We start from the raw sequence: 23,282 nt of genomic DNA, 5'->3' as shown, positions 1-23,282 counted from the left end.
TCTAGAGTGCAGGCTCAGTAGTTGTGGCGCACGGGCTTAGTTGCTCCGCATCATGTGGGATCTTCCTGGACCAGGGCTTGAACCCGTGTCCCCTGCATTGGCAGGTGGATTCTTAACCACTGTGCCACCAGGGAAGTCCCTACTGGTTCCTTTTCTGACATTAGCCCCAGTAACTCCCTCGTCCCTTGACTTGCAGGATCCCATCCTGTTCTCTGGGAGCCTGAGGATGAATCTAGACCCTTTCAACAACTACTCAGACGAGGAGATTTGGAAGGCCTTGGAGCTTGCTCACCTCAAATCTTTTGTGGACGGCCTGCAAGCTGGGTTGTCCTACGAAGTGACAGAGGGCGGTGACAACCTGAGGTAATGTTTCATAACCCACTTCCCCCACAGGCTGTGGAGGAGGCGAGGGGACCACTACTTTTAAAAAAATTTTATTTATTTATTTATTTATTTATTTATGGCTGTGTTGGGTCTTCGTTTCTGTGCGAGGGCTTTCTCTAGTTGCGGCGAGCAGGGGCCACTCTTCATCGCGGTGCGCGGGCCTCTCACCGTCGCAGCCTCTCTTGTTGTGGAGCACAAGCTCCAGACGCGCAGGCTCAGCAGTTGTGGCTCACGGGCCCAGTTGCTCCGCAGCACGTGGGATCCTCCCAGACCAGGGCTTGAACCCGTGTCCCCTGCATTGGCAGGCAGACTCTCAACCACTGCGCCACCAGTGAAGCCCGGGACCACTACTTTTGTTACTCACGCATGGTGGCGCCTGGCATCAAAGAATTTTCACTCTCCAGGTCTAATTCCTAATGCGTAAAGCGAACCTGTTGTGAAGATTAAAATAGATGTGAATGTGCTTGGAAACTCTTGAAAACCTTTGTCAGTAAACATACCCTCACAGGACATTACAAACATGAGCTTGCAGATCCCACCGTTGTGCGGGTTTTCAGCTGCGCTCTGCAATCAGGCTGAAAACAATCCCCATGCCTGGCCCAGCCCCAGAGAGTCTGATGTAATTGGTATGTGGCATTGCTGGAGATGGGAGTTCTAAAGGATCTCCAGGGGTTGTTACAGGCACCTCACTTTGAGAAGCCCTGACCTAAGGAGCACGTGGATGATGGAGATGTGCTGTCCACAGGGTCCTTGGAACACCATAAACCAGCACAAAAACTCTTTTGGCTTCACAGTTCTTGTTACCTTTTCAAAGTGTTTCCTCATATGTTGACACTTCACACTTTCTGTCAGTTAACAAGTTGACCTGGCATTTTCCCTACAACAACCTCTTTTTTCCCTCCACACACTGATGGTCAGCTCTCAGTCAAAGCTGGTGGCTCAGGGGCGGGCCTTGCTGCAGCCCTGGTGCCTTCAGAGTGGTGGGCAGGGCAGGGACCATTAGCAGTTGGAGCTCAGAAGGGAAGGCTCAGTAGCTCAATTAATGGACCCGCTGCTCTGGCTTCACCTGGGAGCTTGTTATAAATGCAGAATCTCAGGCTCTATCCTACTATTCAGAATCCGCCCTTTAGCAAGAGTCCCAGGTAATTTGTGAGCACATTACAGCATGAGATGCACTGCCTAGAAGGTTGAGTCTTAAGTGGGCTGCACACTAGAATCACTCGGGAAACTTAAAGTCCCAGTGCCCAGGCTGTACCCCAGACCGGTTGAATCAGGGCCCCAGGTGATTTCAGTGTGTAGCCCCAAGGAACACTTGTGAGCCTTGGTAGAGAACACCAGCATGTTTGTTTTCCCTCAGCGACAGATCTAGGAACTAGCAGGACTGAAGTAGGTCTTCAGGCCTATTAAAAAGGCCATTCAAACATTCAGTCAACAAACATATATTGAGCACCTACTGGAAATACAGAGGAAAATGCCATAGACCCATCCATGCCCTCCTAGCACTTACAGTGTGATGGAGAAGACACACCTGGTGTGAGTAAATTCTGTGCAGTAAATGCTGCAGGTGTGCAGGGCCATGTGGGCAGGATGTGATAGGGGCCTAAGAACAGAATCACACCATCCTTCTCTGTGCATGCTGGGAGACACTTACCTGGCATTACCAGCGCCTTGATTTCAGACCTGGTGTGGGGCTGTTGAAACCTAAAATTCTCTGATCAGAGACTGGAGATCAGTCAGCTTCGGGAGAGTCAGCAGCTGAAAAGCCAAATTGATGCCTCAGCAACAGCCTGTTACTATGAAGTCCAGCTGAACCAGGCGGGAGTTGGGAAGCGTTAAGTAAATCGTTTTTCAGTGTCTCTGTTCTTACATTACAGAGAAAAACTGGAAGTTCATCTTGGGTGACTTCTCATCTCCTGCAGAAATTTTCTTATTTACAGAATTACAGAACTTTAGCCGCCACCTGTTTAATACTTTCCCTAATGGTCACAGCAGGAAAGAGCAATTCCAAATTCACGAATATTTCCTCCACATCATTTCCCAAACCTTCTTTATGTAAGTAAGAAGTCCAGCCTTCATTACTGGCTTTTAGCAATTTAAAGTGATTTGCCTTTTACAGGCATATTCGAATTCCACAAACATTGCATCTCACACCAAGACATCATGTTCATTAGATAGCAACGGTTTCTAATCAAGGGAGAAGGCCTTGAACAAATAATTAGACTTGAGACTAGAATTACACATTAAAATAACAAATGGATTTGCTAAGGCCACTAAGAAATGCCACTGGGGCATTCTCATGCGGTTTCACCCTATACTAATGGTGTCAGGTCAAATACTGCTGAAGTGGTGTACTGAGATATCACTGTAGCTAAATGCAAAGCACTATTCCGGGGCTAGAGTTTTCCAAACTTGTTAAACATGAAAATCTCCTGGGGTGTATTCAAAATACAGGTTCCTAGGCTCCTCCCCATTCTGATTAAGAGCAGGGCCCAGAAATAGGAATTTTTAAATTAAGTACCTGTGGTGGGTCTTCCAATTAATTGAGAAACTTTGGCAAACACTGCCCTTGGTAACAATGAACAGCTAGTGGAAGAGGCTAAGGCGTTCTAGGGGAATTTGGAAGTGTGGGTTTTGAAAGTCTGATCTGGAACATGAAATCTGCCCCTCCCAGGGGTTATTAATAAACCCAGGTTATTCCTTGGTCCTTAGGGGCTAATGCTTTGTTTCTTCCACTGGCTGCAGCATAGGGCAAAGGCAGCTACTGTGCCTGGCCAGGGCTCTGCTTCAGAAATCCAAGATTCTGATCATGGACGAGGCCACTGCTGCGGTGGATCTAGAGACAGATCACCTCATCCAGACAACCATCCAGACTGTGTTCTCCCACTGCACGACCATCACCATTGCCCACAGGCTGCACACCATCATGGACAGTGACAAGTGAGTCGGTGGGCAGAGCTTGATAGCCACGGCTTAACCCTTTGTCAACAGCGATAGCATCAGCCGTGAGGTCTCTTTACAGAAGGTTTAACTACCATCATTTTATTGATGAAGAAATGGAGGCTGAGAGATTGCAAGTAATTTGCCCAAAATTATACATCAAGCTAATGAAGGTCAACAGGGTTAAGGGAACTGTCTTGAAGGTAAAATGGGAAACTGTGTGTAACTATTAACCGAGTATGGGGGGTGGAGGCCCAAGCCAGGAGTGATATATATTGCTCCATAGACCTTCCCAACTAAGCTGGGTCTCAGCTGCTCCCCCTGTAAACAGAAGCTTTCTGTTCCTTCTAACTCTGACAATCTGACAATTCAAAATGGGGGGGTCAGTAATCTTAAAACTGAAGAGAATAGGCTCCCTTTTTTGACCAAGGGGAAGGCTCCCTTTTTAAATCAGTGTATCCTTAAACAATGTGTATCCTTAAAAAAAAGAAAGAAAAAAAACTTACGTAAATAGTATAAGAATATATGCAGTATAAGTCTATTTCGTTCAGTATTCCACATGGAATCTGTGTTGGTGCAGATAGGCGCAGTTCAGTCATCCTCACTGCTTTGTAGCCTGGTATGAATAAACATACTGTTATTATGTTGGTCACCTGGACCCGCGCTGGTGTCCTAGCCTAGAGACCCCTCGTCTTGGCCAGGGAGCTTCTTTTTCCGCTCAGATTCGCACAGCCAATGCTAAAACCGATGCTAAGACTTTCCAGCACAAGCTTTATTCAATGGCCAAAGAATGGAGAAGTGGGAATTAGTTCACAAATCAACTTTCTCAACCCGATTTGGGCGGAGACACCATTTATATAGGATGGTTGAGGGGAAAAGGGAGGGAATTGGAAAGAGTGGGAGGAATATCTATGACTAATCTGAGAAGAGGGGTGTGGTTTGGACGGGAACTGATGCAACCCTCATTTTCAGTCCTTGTATGGGCTTTTCCGGTTGTTGTCATGGCAATTGTCCATATCATGGTGCTGGTAGGTGTGTCATTCAGCATGCTAATATATTACAACGAGCATAATAAGGCCCAAGGTCTACTGGAAATCAAATCTTCCACCACCTTGGGCCTAGTTTGTTCTAACCAGTTCTTGTTTTTCTCTTTGCAGCTTCCTCCTGAAACTTAGATACGAGCACTTGGTTTCCATTTGAGGGAGGGGCAGGGGTATGATTCTGGGGCAACAGCCTTGGTAACAATATCGAGACTTAGTTCTGGTTATTATAAATGCCAAGGTTTGAGACGCTGCTTTCTAAGACTTCTCTCTTTCTTTTTTGTTTCAGGGTAATGGTCCTAGACAATGGGAAGATTGTAGAGTATGGCAGCCCTGAAGAACTGCTGAAAAACACTGGCCCCTTTTATTTTATGGCCCAAGAAGCTGGCATTGAAAATACGAACTGCACAGCATTCTGACAGCAAATCTTACAGGTTAGAGAAGGACTATTAGGATCATTCCTTATTTTTTGTGAAGCGTATCATACATATAAAAGTGTGTGTAAAATGCATGTTTTAAATAAGGATCATAAGTGAACACCCACGTCCCTGCCAGCCAAGATTTTTTTTAATGAGTATTACCAGCTACATCAGAAAACCCCTGATGATCCACTTTGATCATACCTCCTTGCTACCCACACCCCACAAAAAGCACCACCATCCTAATTTTTGTGATAATTATTGCTTTGCTTTTTGTTTTAGTTTTACCACTTTCCTTAAACAACATGTACCATATTTTTAGCTTCTGTGAATGGCCTGACTCATACTGCATGTATTCTTCTATGACTTCTTTTGTTCAATATTATATTTGAGATTCATGCACGTCCATGCGTGAGGCTGGTTCATTCTCACTGCTCTGTAGTACAGCAGTGTGTGAAAACGCCAGTTTATCCAGTTTAGGTTGGTCAGCAGTGGGGTTATTTCCAGGCTTTGTTGTTTTTCCCTGTTATGAACAGTACTGCTATGAACATTCTGGTACTTAACTCCTAAGATACATGTGTAAGAGTTTCTTTAGGCATAACATAAAGGAATGGGAGGTGTGCATATGTTTAAATGCATATAGTAGGCAACGCCAAACTGTTAATGCCAATTTAAAACATTTTTGTCAATCTGATGAGTATGAATTGGTGTCTCCTTGAGGTTTTTAAATGTATAGTTCCCTGGTTACCATTGAGGTTTCCGTATGCGGTGTCTGCTGGTTCTTGTTCACGGTGCTTTATTTCCTTGGATATCTTGTGAATGTTTACCTTAAGTTGCTCAATCTCCTTAGCATTTTTTAAAAAACTGAAGTATAGTTGATTTGCAATACTGTGTTAGCATTTTACCTGTGGACATTCTTTGAGGCCTGAGTTGAATCTGAGCTCTCTTAAGAGGAATTGTGAAAGCTTCTGCCTGCCACCTGGGGGCATTACCCAGAACCGATTTGAATTAAATACTTCACTAAGGGGTTTCAAACCTTACAGTTAGTGGGACTTCAGACCACAGTCCTGTGTGAGAGCCAGCTTGTGGTTTACAGAATCTCAAGGGAGCTTCTTCCCCTTGATCTAGCAGCAGGTTGGAGATGGACGTGTGGCCTTGTTGACTCCTTCCGCGTGGCGGGGTTTATTCTTCACTTACTTGTATACCACAGTACAGCCCTTTCGGGCTCGGGTTCGTCAGAGGGTCTCCTGTAGCTTCTCCATCTTTGGCAAGCCTTGGCGTTCTCTCTTGCCTCAGTATCCTCTGTTGTCCACAAAGGTCAAGGTCTCCAGGTTTCAGAAGTCACCCTAAGCCTTGACCCTTCTTCTCCTTCCAGGGTTTTTTGTGTCACATTATTTTGGGTTCAGCATATTCCTTACCTCCATTTCAGTGATGCAGTTATGAAAGATTTTTATTTATTCATCACTGTAGCTATTTGTTGAATGAGATGCTCAGAGACTTAAACTTCCTAAATGAGGGGCTTATACAGCTGCAAGGCAGGATGAGGAAGGGACAGGTTTTCTCCTATTTGCTCTATTCCCATCAGCATCACTCTAGCAATGTTGGTTTCCCCGCAGTGGCAGTTTTTCCAATACTCACAAAACCAGTGTGGTCTTGCCAGCACCAGCGGAGCAGCGCCCCCTTCTGGGAAGTCTGGGTTTCAGTTTCAGTGACGCCAGCCTCTTTCCTTTTGTTCCCGCAGCCCTAACTGTGATGTTTGCTTTTGCCCTTGCTAGCTCTCTGATACTTGTTTTCCTTTGGCCCTTTCTTCAATGCCTATTTAATGATTCTTTATATTGCTCTGTTAAAATAACCTGTGGTTTTTGTCTCCTGACTAACCGAATAGATACAACCTTGGAGATAATCCAGTTCAAGTCCCTTATTTTTCAGATAAGCACCAGACTGAGAATGGTTATATGATATCCAGAGTCAAAACATGAGTGTTTATGGCAGAGCCAGGGCCAGAAACCAACTTCCTGATTTGATCTAATGATTTCTTCTTTTTCCTATAATGGGAGAGGGTTTTCGATCTACCTTCTCCTGTGGATGTAGATGAAGAGAAGGGAAGCGTTATCTTTTTCTCAGTAGTGATGACTCAGACATCCAGTGAAGGTGGAGGGAACCAGAACCAGCCTGGATCCAAAACTTTGATGACGACTCCTCCCCTCCAGATCTTCTGTTGGCCCAGGACCCGGGTAACCCAATCCACACTATGGACCACTTACAACATAATCGCTTTTTCCTACTTTCCTTCTGAGGTCCTCTTCGCTGCTTATCCTTGAAGCATTAAGATGTCCCTATGTTTTTGTCCTTGATCCCCCCAGTTCCTCTATATTTTCTCTGTAATTGATTTCATACACTCTTGTGGTTTCAACTTCTACACATACGATTCTCATTTCTAGCCTCTTCCTCTGCTCCAGTTTTGAGATTCATATATTCAGTTGCTTCTGGTATTATCACCTGGATATCCTTCAGGTGTCTGACATGCAAATCACCCTACCTTGATAGACCTGTCTACTTTTTTTTTTTTATAGAGCAGGTTCTTATTAGTCATCAATTTTATACACATCACTGTATACATGTCAATCCCAATCGCCCAATTCAGCACACCACCACCACCACCCCGCCGCTTTCCCTGCTTGGTGTCCATACGTCTGTTCTCTACATCTGTGTCTCAATTTTTGCCCTGCAAACAAGTTCATCTGTACCATTTTTCTAGGTTCCACATATGTGCGTTAATATACGATATTTGTTTTTCTCTTTCTAACTTACTTCACTCTGTATGACAGTCTCTAGATCCAACCACTTCTCAACGAATGACTCAATTTCGTTCCTTTTTATGGCTGATTAATATTCCATTGTATATATGTACCACATCTTCTTTACCATTCGTCTGTCGATGGGCATTTAGGTTGCTTCCATGACCTGGCTATTGTAAATAGTGCTGCAATGAACATTAGGGTGCATGTGTCTTTTTGAATTATGCTTTTCTCTGGGTATATGCCCAGTAGTGGGATTGCTGGATCATATGGTAATTCTATTTTTAGTTTTTTAAGGAACCTCCATACTGTTCTCCATAGTGGCTGTATCAATTTACATTCCCACCAACAGTGCAAGAGGGTTCCCTTTTCTCCACATTTGTTGTTTGTAGATTTTCTGATGATGCCCATTCTAACTGGTGTGAGGTGATACCTCATTGTAGTTTTGATTTGCATTTCTCTAATAATTAGTGATGTTGAGCAGCTTTTCATGTGCTTCTTGGCCATCTGTATGTCTTCTTTGGAGAAATGTCTATTTAGGTCTTCTGCCCATTGTTGGATTGGGTTGTTTGTTTTTTTTACTATTGAGCTGCATGAGCTGTTTATGTATTTTGGAGATTAATCCTTTGTCCGTTGATTCGTTTACAAATATTTTCTCCCATTCTGAGGGTTGTCTTTTCATCTTGTTTATGGTTTCCTTTGCTGTGCAAAAGCTTTTAAGTTTCATTAGGTCCCATTTGTTTATTTTTGTTTTTATTTCCATTACTCTAGGAGGTGGATCAAAAAAGATCTTGCTGTGATTTTTGTCAAAGAGTGTTCTTCCTATGTTTTCCTCTAAGAGTTTTATAGTGTCTGGTCTTACATTTAGGTCTCTAATCCATTTTGAGTTTATTTTTGTGTATGGTGTTAGGGAGTGTTCTAATTTCATTCTTTTACATGTAGCTCTCCAGTTTTCCCAGTACCACTTATTGAAGAGACTGTCTTTTCTCCATTGTATATCCTTGCCTCCTTTTGTCATAGATTAGTTGACCATAGGTGCGTGGGTTTATCTCTGGGCTTTCTATCTTGTTCCATTGATCAATGTTTCTGTTTTTGTGCCAGTACCATATTGTCTTGATTACTGTAGCTTTATAGTATACTCTGAAGTCAGGGAGTCTTATTCCTCCAGCTCCATTTTTTTCCCTCAAGACTGCTTTGGCTATTCGGGGTCTTTTGTGTCTCCATACAAATTTTAAGATTTTTTGTTCTAGTTCTGTAAAAAATGCCATTGGTAATTTGATGGGGATTGCATTGAATCTGTAGATTGCTTTGGGTAGTATAGTCATTTTCACAATGTTGATTCTTCCAATCCAAGAACATGGTATATCTCTCCATCTGTTGGTATCATCTTTAATTTCTTTCATCAGTGTCTTATAGTTTTCTGCACACAGCTCTTTTGTCTCCCTAGGTAGGTTTACTCCTAGGTATTTTATTCTTTTTGTTGCAATGGTAAATGGGAGTGTTTCTTTAATTTCTCTTTCAGATTTTTCATCAATAGTGTATAGGAATGCAAGAGCTTTCTGTGCATTAACTTTGTATCCTGCAACTTTACCAAATTCATTGATTAGCTCTAGTAGTTTTCTGGTGGCATCTTTAGGATTCTCTATGTATAGTATGATGTCATCTGCAAACAGTGACAGTTTTACTTCTTCTTTTTCAATCTGTATTCCTTTTATTTCTTTGTCTTCTCTGATTGCTGTGGCTAGGACTTCCAAAACTATGCTGAATAATAGTGGTGAGAGTGGACATCCTTGTCTTGTTCCTGATCTTAGAGGAAATGCTTTCAGTTTTTCACCATTGAGAATGATGTTTGCTGTGGGTTTGTTGTACATGGCCTTTATTATGTTGAGGTAGGTTCCCTCTATGCCCACTTTCTGGAGAGTTTTTATCATAAATGGGTGTTGAATTTTGTCAAAAGCTTTTTCTGCATCTATTGACATGATCATATGGTTTTTATTCTTCAATTTGTTAATATGGTGTATCACATTGATTGATTTCATACATTGAAGAATCCTTGCATCCCTGGGATAAATCCCACTTGATCGTGGTGTATGATCCTTTTAATGTGTTGTTGGATTCTGTTTGCTAGTATTTTGTGGAGGATTTTTGCATCTATATTCATCAGTGATATTGGTCTGTAATTTTCTTTTTTTAGAGTATCTTTGTCTGGTTTTGGTATCAGGGTGATGGTGGCCTCATAGAATAAGTTTAGGAGTGTTCCTTCCTCTGCAATTTTTTGGAAGAGTTTGAGAAGGATGGGTGTTAGCTCTTCTCTAAATGTTTGCTAGAATTCACCTGTGAAGCCATCTGGTCCTGGACCTTTGTTTGTTGCAAGATTTTTAATCACAGTTTCAATTTCATTGCTTGTGATTGGTCTGTTCATATTTTCTATTTCTTCCTGGTTCAGTCTTGGAAGGTTATACCTGTCTAAGAATTTGTCCATTTCTTCCAGGTTGTCCATTTTATTGGCATAGAGTTGCTTATAGTAGTCTCTTAGGATGCTTTGTATTTCTGCAGTGTCTGCTGTAACTTCTCCTTTTTCATTTCTAATTTTATTGATTTGAGTCCTCTCCCTCTTTTTCTTGATGAGTCTGGCTAATGGTTTATCAACTTTATCTTCTCAAAGAACCAGCTTTTAGTTTTATTGATCTTTGCTATTGTTTTGTTTCTATTTCATTTATTTCTGCTCTGATCTTTATGATTTCTTTCCTTCTGCTAACTTTGGGTTTTGTTTCTTCTTCTTTCTCTAGTTCCTTTAGGTGTAAGTTTAGATTGTTTACTTGAGATTTTTCTTATTTCTTGAGGTAGGCTTGTATAGCTATAAACTTCCCTCTTAGAACTGCTTTTGCTGCATCCCATAGGTTTTGGATCATCATGTTTTCATTGTCACTTGTCTCTAGGTATTTCTTGATTTCCTCTTTGATTTCTTCAGTGATCTCTTGGTTATTTAGTAATGTCTTGTTTAGCCTCCATGTGTTTGTGTTTTTTACGGTTTTTTCCCTGTAATTGATTTCTAATCTCATAGCATTGTGGTCAGAAAAGATGCTGATATGATTTCAATTTTCTTAAATTTACTGAGGCTTGATTTGTGACCCAAGATGTGATCTATCCTGGAGAATGTTCCATGTGCACTTGAGAAGAAAGTGTAATCTGCTGTTTTTGGATGGAATGTCCTATAAATATCAAGTAAATCTATCTGGTCTATTGTGTCATTTAAAGCTTGTGTTTCCTTATTCATTTTCATTTTGGATGATCTGTCCATTGGTGTAAGTGAGGTGTTAAAGTCCCCCACTATTATTGTGTTAGTGTTGATTTCCTCTTTTATAGCTGTTAGCAGTTGCCTTATGTATTGAGGTGCTCCTATGTTGGGTGCATATATATTTATAATTGTTACAGCTTCTTCTTGGATTGATCCCTTGATCATTATGTAGTGTCCTTCCTTGTCTCTTGTAACATTCTTTATTTTAAAGTCTATTTTATCTGATATGAGTATTGCTATTCCAGCTTTCTTTTGATTTCCATTTGCATAGAATATCTTTTTCCATCCCCTCACTTTCAGTCTGTATGTGTCCCTAGGTCTGAAGTGGGTCTCTTGTAGACAGCATATATATGGGTCTTGTTTTTGTATCCATTCAGCAAGCCTGTGTCTTTTGGTTGGAGCATTTAATCCATCCACGTTTAGGGTAATTATTGATATGTATGTTCCTACTACCATTTTCTTAATTGTTTTGGGTTTGTTTTTGTAGGTCCTTCTCTTGTGTTTCCCACTTAGAGAAGTTCCTTTAGCATTTGTTGTAGAGCTGGTTTGGTGGTGCTGAATTCTCTTAGCTTTTGCTTGTCTGTAAAGATTTTGATTTCTCCATCGAATCTGAATGAGATCCTTGCTGGGTAGAGTAATCTTGGTTGTAGGTTCTTCCCTTTCATCACTTTAAGTATATCATGCCACTCCCTTCTGGCTTGTAGAGTTTCTGCTGAGAAATCAGCTGTTAACCTTATGGGAGTTCCCTTGTATGTTATTTGTCATTTTTCCCTTGCTGCTTTTAATAATTTTTCTTTGTCTTTAATTTTTGCCAGTTTGATTACTATGTGTCTCAGCATGTTTCTCCTTGGGCTTATCCTGTATGGGACTCGCTGTGCTTCCTGGACTTGGGTGGCTATTTCCTTTCCCATGTTAGGGAATTTTTCGACTATAATCTCTTCAAATATTTTCTCAGGTCCTTTCTCTCTCTCTTCTCCTTTTGGGACCCGTATACTGTGAATGTTGTTGCGTTTAATGTTGTCCCAGAGGTCTCTTAGGTTGTCTTCATTTCTTTTCATTCTTTTTTCTTTATTCTGTTATGCAGCAGTGAATTCCACCATTCTGTCTTCCAGGTCACTTATCCGTTCTTCTGCCTCAGTTATTCTGCTATTGAGTCCTTCTAGTGTAGTTTTCATTTCAGTTATTGTATTGTTCATCTCTGTTTGTTCTTTAATTCTTCTAGGTGTTTGTTAAACAGTTCTTGCATCTGCTCGATCTTTGCCTCCATTCTTTTCCCGAGGTCCTGGATCATCTTCACTATCAATCATTAGTCTGAATTCTTTTTCTGGAAGGTTGCCTATCTCCACTTCATTTAGTTGTTTTTCTGGCATTTTATCTTGTTCCTTCATCTGGTAAATAGCCCTCTGCCTTTTCATCTTGTCTATCTTTCTGTGAATGTGGTTTTTGTTCCAGAGGCTGCAGGATTGTGGTTCTTCTTGCTTCTGCTGTCTGCCCTCTGGTGGATGAGGCTATCTAAGAGGCTTATGCAAGTTTCCTGATGGGAGCGACAGGTCACTGCAATGCTTTTAAGAAGTTTTTTTTTCTGCTAGTGTTGGAGGGTCTCCTGCAGAGGCAGGTGGTGGCTGTGGCTCACCGTGGGGACAAGGACACTGGCAGCAGAAGTTCCGGGAAGTACTCTGTGGTGTGAGCCCTGCCAGAGTCTGCCCAGACGTGTCTACTTCTTTCTCCCCTCTAAAAAGATTTTTTGCCTGTACTTTCTAACTCAAGTGGTGACATCATTGTCCATACAAGTCCTACAAAATGAAAACCTGTGTATCACTCGCAACTTTTCCTTTTCTTTCCAGATCAATCAGCCACCAAGCCCTTCCAGTTTTACTTCTGCACCCCTACTGTTTTTGCCATAGTTCAGTTTCTCCTCACTTCCATCCTGGACTGAGGGCATAGGTATCCCTGCTTCCAGTGTTGTTTTCCTCAAATATACCCACCAATGGCTACCAGAGTGATCTATTATGAAAAACTGACCAGGTTACTCTTCTGCTTAAACTCTTCATTCAATAGCTATCCAGAATAAAGTTAAAATTCCTTAGTATGGTACAACGAAGCTCCCTAACATCCAATCCAGTCTCATTTATTCCAACTCCCATACCTCATGTTAAGCTCCAGCAACATTAAAATGCTTTTAGATTCCCCATACACACAATTACTGTTTGACTCTAGCCTTTTCCTTACCTATCCCCTCTGTTTGGAATCCCATGACTACCTCTAACTAACTCATTAAGACTCAGTAAGAAGTCATCTTCTCCCAAGAGCCTTCCCTGACTCCCTCTCCTCTCAACCCCCAGGCTAGCTTCAGCACTGCAGTGGAGTTTCAATCTTTTGGGCAGCTATGCAGCTGAACCTCAGTTCTACATGGACTCCTCCAACTTAAGATTCTTTGTGGGAGACCAGGGTGCAGCACTGTGATGAGTTTCCAGTAATCAGATACACCTGTGCCAGATTTTGATTCAGATGCTGGAGACAAGGAAGAGGGAAATGTGTTCTGGCAAAGGTGACCGTCAGTCACTGTCATTGTCCAGAGGTAGGCAGTGGTGGTGACTAGTAGCAGGATCCAGTGATGTTGTGGTGTGATACTGAGCATCGTTCCTGGCTTCAAAGACTCAAATCTGGCTTTTTTATCCTCCCAAAGAGTTGGTGAGCAACCTATTATTATTTGAAAACTTCGTTTCTGCTTAAGTTTACGAGTTGGGGATTGTTTACAACTAAGTAATGCTCCTCAGCACACTTAATTTGCTTTTACTGTATTTATTTTGTTAGATAATTTTCTCTTTGCATCTCCCTCACTAAGCTATGAGCCTCTTGAAAACAATTTTTTACTGTTTTATATCTCTCTAGAAAAATTAAAGCACAAACACCTAGAAGAATTAAAGAACAAACAGAGATGAACAATACAATAACTGAAATGAAAAATACACTACAAGGAATCAATAGCAGAATAGCTGAGGCAGAAGAACGGATAAGTGACCTGGAAGACAGAATGGTGAAACTCACTGCCACGGAACACAATAAAGAAAAAAGCATGAAGACAGCCTAAGAGACCTCTGAGTCAACATTAAAGGCAACAACATTCGCATTACAGGGGCCCCAGAAGGAGACGAGAGAGGGAAAGGACCAGAGAAAATATTTGAAGAGATTATAGTCGAAAACTTCCCTAACATGGGAAAGGAAATAGCCACCCAAGTCCAGGAAGCACAGAGTCCCAGGCAGGATAAACCCAAGGAGAAACAGGCCAAGACACATACTAATCAAATTGCAAAAATTAAAGACAAAGAAAAATTATTAAAAGCAACAAGGGAAAAATGACAAATAACATACAAGGGAACTCCCATAAGGTTAACAGCTGATTTCTCAGCAGAAACTCCACAAGCCAGAAGGGAGTGGCATGATATATTTAAAGTGATGAAAGGGAAGAACCTACAACCAAGATTACTCTACCCAGCAAGGATCTCATTCAGATTCAACAGAGAAATCAAAAGCTTTACAGACAATCAAAAGCTAAAAGAATTCAGCACCACCAAACCAGCTCTACAACAAATGCTAAAGGAACTTCTCTAAGTGGGAAACACAAGAGAAGAAAAGGACCTACAAAAACAAACCCAAAACAATTAAGAAAATGGTAATAGGAACATACATATCGATAATTACCTTAAACGTGAATAGATTAAATGCTCCAACCAAAAGACACAGGCTTGCTGAATGGATACAAAAACAAGACCCATATATATGCTGTCTACAAGAGACCCACTTCAGACCTAGGGACACATACAGACTGAAAGTGAGGGGATGGAAAAAGATATTCTATGCAAATGGAAATCAAAAGAAAGCTGGAGTAGCAATACTCATATCAGACAAAATAGACTTTAAAATAATGTTACAAAAGATAAGGAAGGACACTACATAATGATCAGGGGATCAATCCAAGAAGAAGATATAACAATTATAAATATATATGCACCCAACATAGGAGCACCTCAATACATAAGGCAAGTGCTAACATCTATAAAAGAGGAAATCAAGAGTAACACAGTAATAGTGGGGGACTTTAACACCTCACTTACACCAATGGACAGATCATCCAGACAGAAAATTAATGAGGAAACACAAGCTTTAAATGACACATAAGACCAGATAGATTTGATATTTATAGACCATTCCACCCAAAATTGGCGGAATACACTTTCTTCTCAAGTGCGCATGAAACATTCTCCAGGATAGATCACATCTTGGGTCACAAATCAAGCCTCAGAAAATTTAAGAAAACCGAAGTCGTATCAAGCATCTTTTCTGACCACAATGCTATGAGATTGGAAATCAATTACAGGGAAGAAACTGTAAAAAAAAACAAAACAAAACAAAAAAAACCCACATAAATGGAGGCTAAACAGCAAATTACTAAATAACCAACAGATCACTGAAGAAATCAAAGAGGAAATCAAAAAATACCTAGAGACAAATGACAACAAACCATGATGATCCAAAACCTATGGGATGCAGCAAAAGCAGCTCTAAGAGGGAAGTTTAGAGCAATACAATCCTACCTCAAGACACAAGAAAAATCTGAAATAAACAATCTAACCTTACACCTAAAGGAACTAGAGAAAGAAGAAGAAACAAAACCCAAAGTTAGCAGAAGGAAAGAAATCATAAAGATCAGAGCAGAAATAAATGAAATAGAAACAAAGAAAACAATAGCAAAGAGCCATAAAACTAAAAGCTGGTTGTCTGAGAAGGTAAACAAAGTTGATAAACCATTAGCCAGACTCATCAAGAAAGAGGGAGAGAACTCAAATCAATAAAATTAGAAATGAAAAAGGAGAAGTTACAACAGACACTGCAGAAATACAAAGCATCCTAAGAGATTAGTACAAGCAACTGTATGCCAATAAAATGGACAACCTGGAAGAAATGGACAAATTCTTAGAAAGGTATAACCTTCCAAGACTGAACCAGGAAGAAATAGAGAATATGAACAGACCAATCACAAGTAATGAAATTGAAACTGTGATTAAAAATCATGCAACAAACAAAGGTCCAGGACCAGATGGCTTCACAGGTGAATTCTATCAAACATTTAGAGAAGAGCTAACACCCCCCCATCCTTCTCAAACTCTTCCAAAAAATTGCGGAGAAAGGAACACTCCGAAACTCATTCTACGAGGCCACTATCACCCTGATACCAAAACCAGACAAAGATACTACAAAAAAATAAAATTACAGACCAATATCACTGATGAATATAGATGCAAAAATCCTCAAAAAACTACTAGCAAACGGAATCCAACAATACACTAAAAGGATCATACACCATGACCAAGTGGGATTTATCCCAGGGATGCAAGGATTCTTCAATATACAAAAATCAATCGATGTGATAAACCATATTAACAAATTGAAGAAGAAAAACCATATGATCATCTCAATAGATGCAGAAAAAGCTTTTGACAAAATTCAACACCCATTTATGATAAAAACTCTCCAGAAAGTGGGCATAGAGGGAACCTACCTCAACATAATAAAGGCTATATATGACAAACCCACAGCAAACATTCTCCATGGTGATAAACCGAAAGCATTTCCTCCAAGATCAGGAACAAGACAAGGATGTCCACTCTCACCACTATTATTCAACATAGTTTTGGAAGTCCTAGCCATGGCAATCAGAGAAGACAAAGAAATAAAAGGAATACAGATTGAAAAAGAAGAAGTAAAACTGTCACTGTTTGCAGATGACATGATACTATACATAGAGAATCCTAAAGATGCCACCAGAAAACTACTAGAGCTAATCAATGAATTTAGTAAAGTTGCAGGATACAAAATTAATGCACAGAAATCTCTTGCATTCCTATACACTAATGATGAAAAATAAGAAAGAGAAATTAAGGAAACAATCCCATACACTATTGCAACAAAAAGAATAAAATACCTAGGAATAAACCTACCTAAGGAGGTAAAAGACCTGTACTCAGAAAACTATAAGACACTGATGAAAGAAATCAAAGATGACACAAACAGATGCAGAGATATACCATGTTCTCAGATTGGTAGAATCAATATTGTGAAAATGACTATACTACCCAAAGCAATCTACAGATTCAATGCAATCCCTATCAAATTACCAATGGCATTTTTTACAGAACTAGAACAAAAAATCTTACAATTTGTATGGAGACACAAAAGACCCCAAATAGCCAAAGCAATCTTTTTTTTTTTTTAACATCTTTATTGGAGTATAATTGCTTTGCATTGTTGTGTTAGTTTCTGCTGTATATCAAAGTGAATCAGCTATATGTATACATATATCCCCATATCCCCTCCCTCTCGCGTCTCCCTCCCACCTTCCCTATCCCACCCCTCTAGGTGGTCACAAAGCACCAAGCTGGTCTCCCTGTGCTATGCTAGCCAAGCAATCTTGATGAAAAAAAAACGGAGCTGGAGGAATCAGACTCTCTGACTTCAGACTATACTACAAAGCTACAGTAATCAAGACAATATGGGACTGGCAGAAAAACAGAAATATAGATCAATGGAACAGGATAGAAAGCCCAGAGATAAACCCACACACATATGGTCACCTTATTTTTGATAAAGGAGGCAAGAATATACAATAGAGAAAAGACAGCCTCTTCAATAAGTGGTGCTGGGAAAACTGGACAGCTACATGTAGAAGAATGTAATTAGAACACTCCCTAACACCATATACAAAAATAAACTCAAAATGGATTAAAGACCTAAATGTTAAGACTGGACACTATAAAACTCTTAGAGGAAAACATAGGAAGAACACTCTGACATAAATCACAGCAAGATCTTTTTTGACCCACCTCCTAGAGTAATGGAAATAAAAACAAAAATAAACAAAGGGGACCTAATGAAACTTAAAAGCTTTTGCACATCAAAGGAAACTATAAACAACACGAAAAACCAACCCTCAGAATGGGAGAAAATATTTGCAAACGAATCAACAAAGGATTAATCTCCAAAATATACAGGCAGCTCATGCAGCTCAATATTAAAAAAAACAAACAACCCAATCCAAAAATGGGCAGAAGACCTAAATAGACATCTCTCCAAATAAGACATACAGATGGCCAAGAGGCACATGAAAAGCTGCTCAACATCACTAATTATTAGAGAAATGCAAATCAAAACTACAATGAGGTATCACCTCACACCAGTTAGAATGGGCATCAGCAGAAAATCTACAAACAACAAATGCTGGAGAGGGTGTGGAGAAAAGGGAACCCTCTTGCACTGTTGGTGGGAATGTAAATTGATAAGAGCCACTATGGAGAATACTATGGAGGTTCCTTAAAAAGCTAAAAATAGAATTACCATATGACCCAGCAATCCCACTACTGGGCAGATACCCAGAGAAAACCATAATTCAAAAAGATACACGCACCCCAATGTTCATTGCAGCACTATTTACAATAGCCAGGTCATGGAAGCAACCTAAATGCCCATTGACAGACGAATGGATAAAGAAGATGTGGTACATATGTACAATGGAATATTACTCAGCCATAAAAAGGAACGAAATTGGGTCATTTGTAGAGACGTGGATGGACCTAGAGACTGTGATAGTGAAGTAAGTCAGAAAGAGAAAAACAAATATCATATATTAACACATGTATGTGGAATCTAGAAAAATAGTACAGATGAACCAGTTTGCAAGCCATAGAGACACAGATGTAGAGAACAAACATGGACACCAAGGGGGGAAGTAGAGGGTGGGTGGTGGTGGGATGAATTGGGAGATTGGGATTGACATATATACACTAATATGTATAAAATAGATAACTAATAAGAACCTGCTGTATAAAAAAATAAAATTCAAAAAGAAAAGAAAAATTAAAAAAAAAAAAGACTGTTGAGTTGTCCTCTGGTTGTACCTCTGAGCACAGATATCTCCCCTGGTACTTTGTGCTAACATTCCTGCCTGCTGGCTCCTCTGTTAGTTTGCAAGTAAACTGTGATCTGGTTTGTCAGGGTTTACATTCTGGCATCATAAAGATCTCTCATAGTTCCATAAATATCTGCTAGACTGATATATTTATTAGTTCGAATCTGTAAACCAATTCCACTTTGGCTAGCTTTTCATTTTCCTTCATCAAAGCGTCTAATTTTTCTGCATACATGGCTTCAATGTTAATGGTGGCACAGAACCGTTTTGTTTTAGCAGGACGTAGAGTTAGGGGTATGGCATAAGAGCAAAATCTGGCCTGCTGTTTTTATAAATAAAGTTTTTTTGAAACACAACCATGCTCACTTGTTTCTCTATTATCTATACCTGCTTTTGTGTTACAATGGCAGAGTTGAGTTGTGACAGACTGTATGGCCTGAAAAGCCTAAAGCAGGGGTCCCTAACCCCCAGGCCATGGACCCATACCCGTCCTCGGCCTGTTAGGAACCAGGCCGCCCAGGAGGAGGTGAGAAGTGGGCAAGCTTGCAAAGCTTCAGCTGCCACTCTCAGTCGCTCACGTTACCGCCTGAACTATCCCCACCCCATCCATGGAAAAACTGTCTTCCATGAAACCAGTCCCTGGTGCCAAAAAGGCTGGGGACCGCTGGCCTAAGGTATTTATTATCTGGCCTTTTATGGAAAAGGTTTGCCAATTCCTGCTCCAGAATCAACAGTGTGGTCTGGACTGGATCATGTTTCCATTCTCAGAAAGACAATTTGCCTCAAAAATGTCATGTGGCTCCATACCTGCAGTAGATAGAATAATGGTCCCCAAAGATGTCCATGTCTGAATCCTCAAAACCCTGAGGATTTACCTTACATGGCAAAAGGGACTTCGCAGATGTGATTAAGGATATTGAGATGGGAAATTATCCAAAGTGGGCCCAGTGTAATTACAAGGATCCTTAATAAGAGTCAGGAGGGTCAGAGTTAAAATGAAGATGATGTGATGACAGAAACAGAGACATCTGAAGATGCTATGCTGCTTGATGGAGGAAGGGAACACAAGCCAAGAAACATAGGCAGCTTCTAGAAGTTGGAAAAGGCAAGGAGACAGATTCTCCCCTGAAGTCTCTGTAAATAACCAGCCCTACCAACCCTGACTTTAGCCCAGTGAGACTGATTTCAAACTTCTGACCTCCAGAACCATAAGACAATAAATTTCTGTTGTTTTAGGCTACTAAATTAGCAGTAATTTGTTAAAGCAGCAATAGGAAACTAATACAATACCATAAGCCCAAGCAGCTCTGATTAAAATTGCCAATATTCTCCAACTGAAATCAGTTTAGTAATTCATTGATCTTCACTGAATCCCACTGCAGTGTGAATTTGTAGAGGATTATGTTATCTTTAAAGCCCAGCTAGAAATGGTTTCAGTGCTCATGGCTATCACCCCTTCTATCAAATTGCAAAGATCTTATTCAGCTTAATCCTATTTGGAGGCAATCTTTTGATCTCACCTGAGAGGCTGCAGGAAGGTCACAGTGATTCTGATGACAGGAGGCGGCCATGACAGATCGGTAATCTTTCACTCTCAGCTTCCCTGATCCTGGAGCTGGGGAAGGGCTGCCACGGGGAAGGATTAGAGCTTGACTCCTCTTGAAGTCCCAGGGGACACCCAGGCAGGTGGTGCACAGGCAGTGCCTTGTGACAGGGTCCTGCTGAGTCTGCAGACCCCCACGGTCTGCTGCTGAGTCCCACACACCTGCCTGCTACCAATAAACGTTCCCGAATGAACACATTGCTCGCTCCTACCACCACATCACAACTTACCTCTGGGAAAGCACTACCTGCTCCTTCAGGGTCACCTCTGAGTGGTACTAAGGAATAGATATTCCTATGCAGCCTGCAAAGCCTGCAATGTGTTGTAGAAAACTCCCTTATTGATACTCACAAAACACTACCACTGATCTTCACTAACAATCACAGTGGGCTGGATGAAACAAAGCAGCACAAATTGGAGATTGGAGATGATCATCCCTGCTCTGTGGCACTGAATGTCCGCCACACCCAGCCCAGGTGAAACAGTACAAACTTCATCAATATGATGTACTAATAGATGGGAGAGTTTAAAATCCTGAGTTGTGTGTAGCGACCAGAGAGAGGATTTAGAATTAAGTATATGATGCTCAAGGTTTCTCGGTCCTCAGGCCTAAGGTTCTGCAAATGAAACACAATTCAGAGCACACCGTGTTCTTCTAGAGCCTGTTTGTACTCCTGACCCTGAAACAAAATGCACACAGAGTTCCAGCTTCACAACTAATTAAAAGGGTGACACAAAATTCAATCTTTACTAAAACCATGTATTTCTAGAACTCACAGTTCACAAAAATTTGCAGAATCATCTTATTTGTTCTCACAACAATCTTGAGAGGGAGGTCAGAAATCTACACGTTTCAGATGATGATAGATTCCCACCACCACTCCCTGTTCTCCGAGGACACTTGGGAGAAAGCATAACTGAAGAGCTACCTCCAGGCAGGAAAGGGAGCAAATTCATGACAGGAAGCAAGCAGGCAAACTGGATTTGGAAATTTTCTTCAACATTTCCTTCTGTTGTGCAGGAAACATCTGACACCCTTTCCTTCCTTGGTTTTTGTAATTCCTACTTTTCCAACAGTAGAAAGTTCTACTAAAAATAACTGCCTACACAGGTGCTTCTCAAATATAACATGCACACAAATCACCTGGTAACTTGATGCAGTAGGCCTGGGGTGGGGCCTGCATTTCCAGCGAGCTCCCAGGGTACACGGATGGTGATGCTGCTGGTCTGAAGACCACACTTAAAAAATCACCTAGGGACTTCCCTGGTGGTCCAGTGGGTAAGACTCCATGCTCCCAATGCAGGGGGCCTGGGTTCGATCCCTGATCGGGGAACTAGATCCCACATGCATGCCACAACTAAGGAGTCCGCATGCCGCAACTAAGGAGTCCACGTGCCGCAACTAAGAGCCCACATGCCACAACTAAACATGTCGCAACAAAGATCCCACGTGCTGCAACTAAGACCTGGCACAGCCTAAATAAACAAATATTAAAAAAAAAAAAAAAGCACCTAGCAACCACTGTGGAGAATAGTATGGAGTTTCCTTAAAAAAACTAAAAATAAAGCTACCATATGATCCAGCAATCCCACTCCCGGGCACATATCTGGAAAAGACAAAAACTCTAATTAGAAAAGATACAGGCACCCCAATGTTCACAGCTGCACTATTTACAATAGCCAAGACATGGAAGCAACTGAAGTGTCCATCAACAGATGAATGGATAAAGAAGATGTGGTACATATATACAATGGAATACTACTCAGCCATAATAAAAAGAATGAAATAATGCCATTTGCAGCAACATGGATGCAACTAGAGATTATCATACTAAGTGAAGTCAAAGACAAATATTGTATGATATCACTTATGTGTGGAATCTAAAAAAATGATATAAATGAACTTACTTACAAAACAGAAATAGACTCAAAGACATAGAAAACAACTTATGGTATACCAAAGGGGAAAATGGAGGAGGGATAAACTGGGAATTTGGAATTAACAGATATACATCACTATATATAAAATAAACAACAGGGACCTACTGTATAGCACAGGGAACTAGAGTCAATATCTTGTAATAACCTATAATGGAAAAGAATCTGAAAAAGAATATATATGTATAACTAAATCACTTTTCTGTATAACCTGAAACATTGTAAATTAACTATACTTCAATAAAAAATAATAAAAATAAAAATAAAGAAAAAGCAAGACCTAGCAGACATCTAGTGTTTACAATACTCATCTTTTCATAAACTTGCTACCATCCCAATGATCTCCCCTTTGTTAGGGATTCATCATTTCTTCAATTTCATATTCTTTATAGGATGTTGCTGCTTTTTTCCATTCTCAAGCAATCTTAAGCCCCATCAGTTAACTTTTTCTTAGATTTTTCCAGCCTTTGATCTGTCCTCCCTCCAAATCATCCTGCTATCATTTAGCTTTCCTACAACAAGGAATCCACCTAGGTAATAAGGAGTTTCTCATGAAATCTAAATTCCTTGACTTGGGCCTCGGGGCTCTCCAGTTTATTGTTCACTATGTGCTAGCGTTCTAGCACTCTCCATGTATTAACTCATTCCATCCGTACCACAACCCTGTAAGGCGGACAGTAGTATTTTCTCTACTTTAGATGAGGAAGCTGAAGCACAGGTTAGGTAAGTTGCCAAGGTCACAAAGCTCTTAAGTGTCTGAAGTCAGTCTGGCTCCAGAACAAGATGGAAAGGCTCAGCCTGAGGCATAAGTTTAAATTCAGGATCCATCAAAAATTGATGTAAAAAAAAAAAAAATTGATGTAAGACTTGGGCAAGTCACAATGTCACTGGACCCCATCTTC

General features: G+C 40.7%; 1 protein-coding gene across 2 annotated transcripts in view; it reads left to right on the top strand.

The window, feature by feature from the left end:
- Positions 1–14,221, top strand: part of ABCC2 (ATP binding cassette subfamily C member 2) — a 70,792-nt gene extending 56,571 nt beyond the window's left edge. The window contains exons 30-33 of one of the 2 annotated variants that reach the window (XM_061194449.1): positions 197–363; positions 3,127–3,321; positions 4,651–4,795; positions 13,769–14,221. In XM_061194449.1, coding sequence (XP_061050432.1) covers positions 197–363; positions 3,127–3,321; positions 4,651–4,780 — 492 coding nt within the window. In that variant the 3' untranslated portion in view covers positions 4,781–4,795; positions 13,769–14,221. Of the gene's footprint in view, positions 1–196; positions 364–3,126; positions 3,322–4,650; positions 4,796–13,218; positions 13,244–13,768 lie in introns of those variants that run through there. The other variant, XM_061194460.1, reaches the window with a different exon arrangement.
- The last annotated feature ends 9,061 nt before the right edge of the window (positions 14,222–23,282 follow it).

This window comes from Eubalaena glacialis, chromosome 1 (genome assembly GCF_028564815.1).
Source record: "Eubalaena glacialis isolate mEubGla1 chromosome 1, mEubGla1.1.hap2.+ XY, whole genome shotgun sequence".
Lineage (NCBI taxonomy): Eukaryota > Metazoa > Chordata > Mammalia > Artiodactyla > Balaenidae > Eubalaena > Eubalaena glacialis.
Note: the sequence above shows the minus strand (reverse complement) of the source record. Positions and strands in the feature narration are given on the sequence as shown.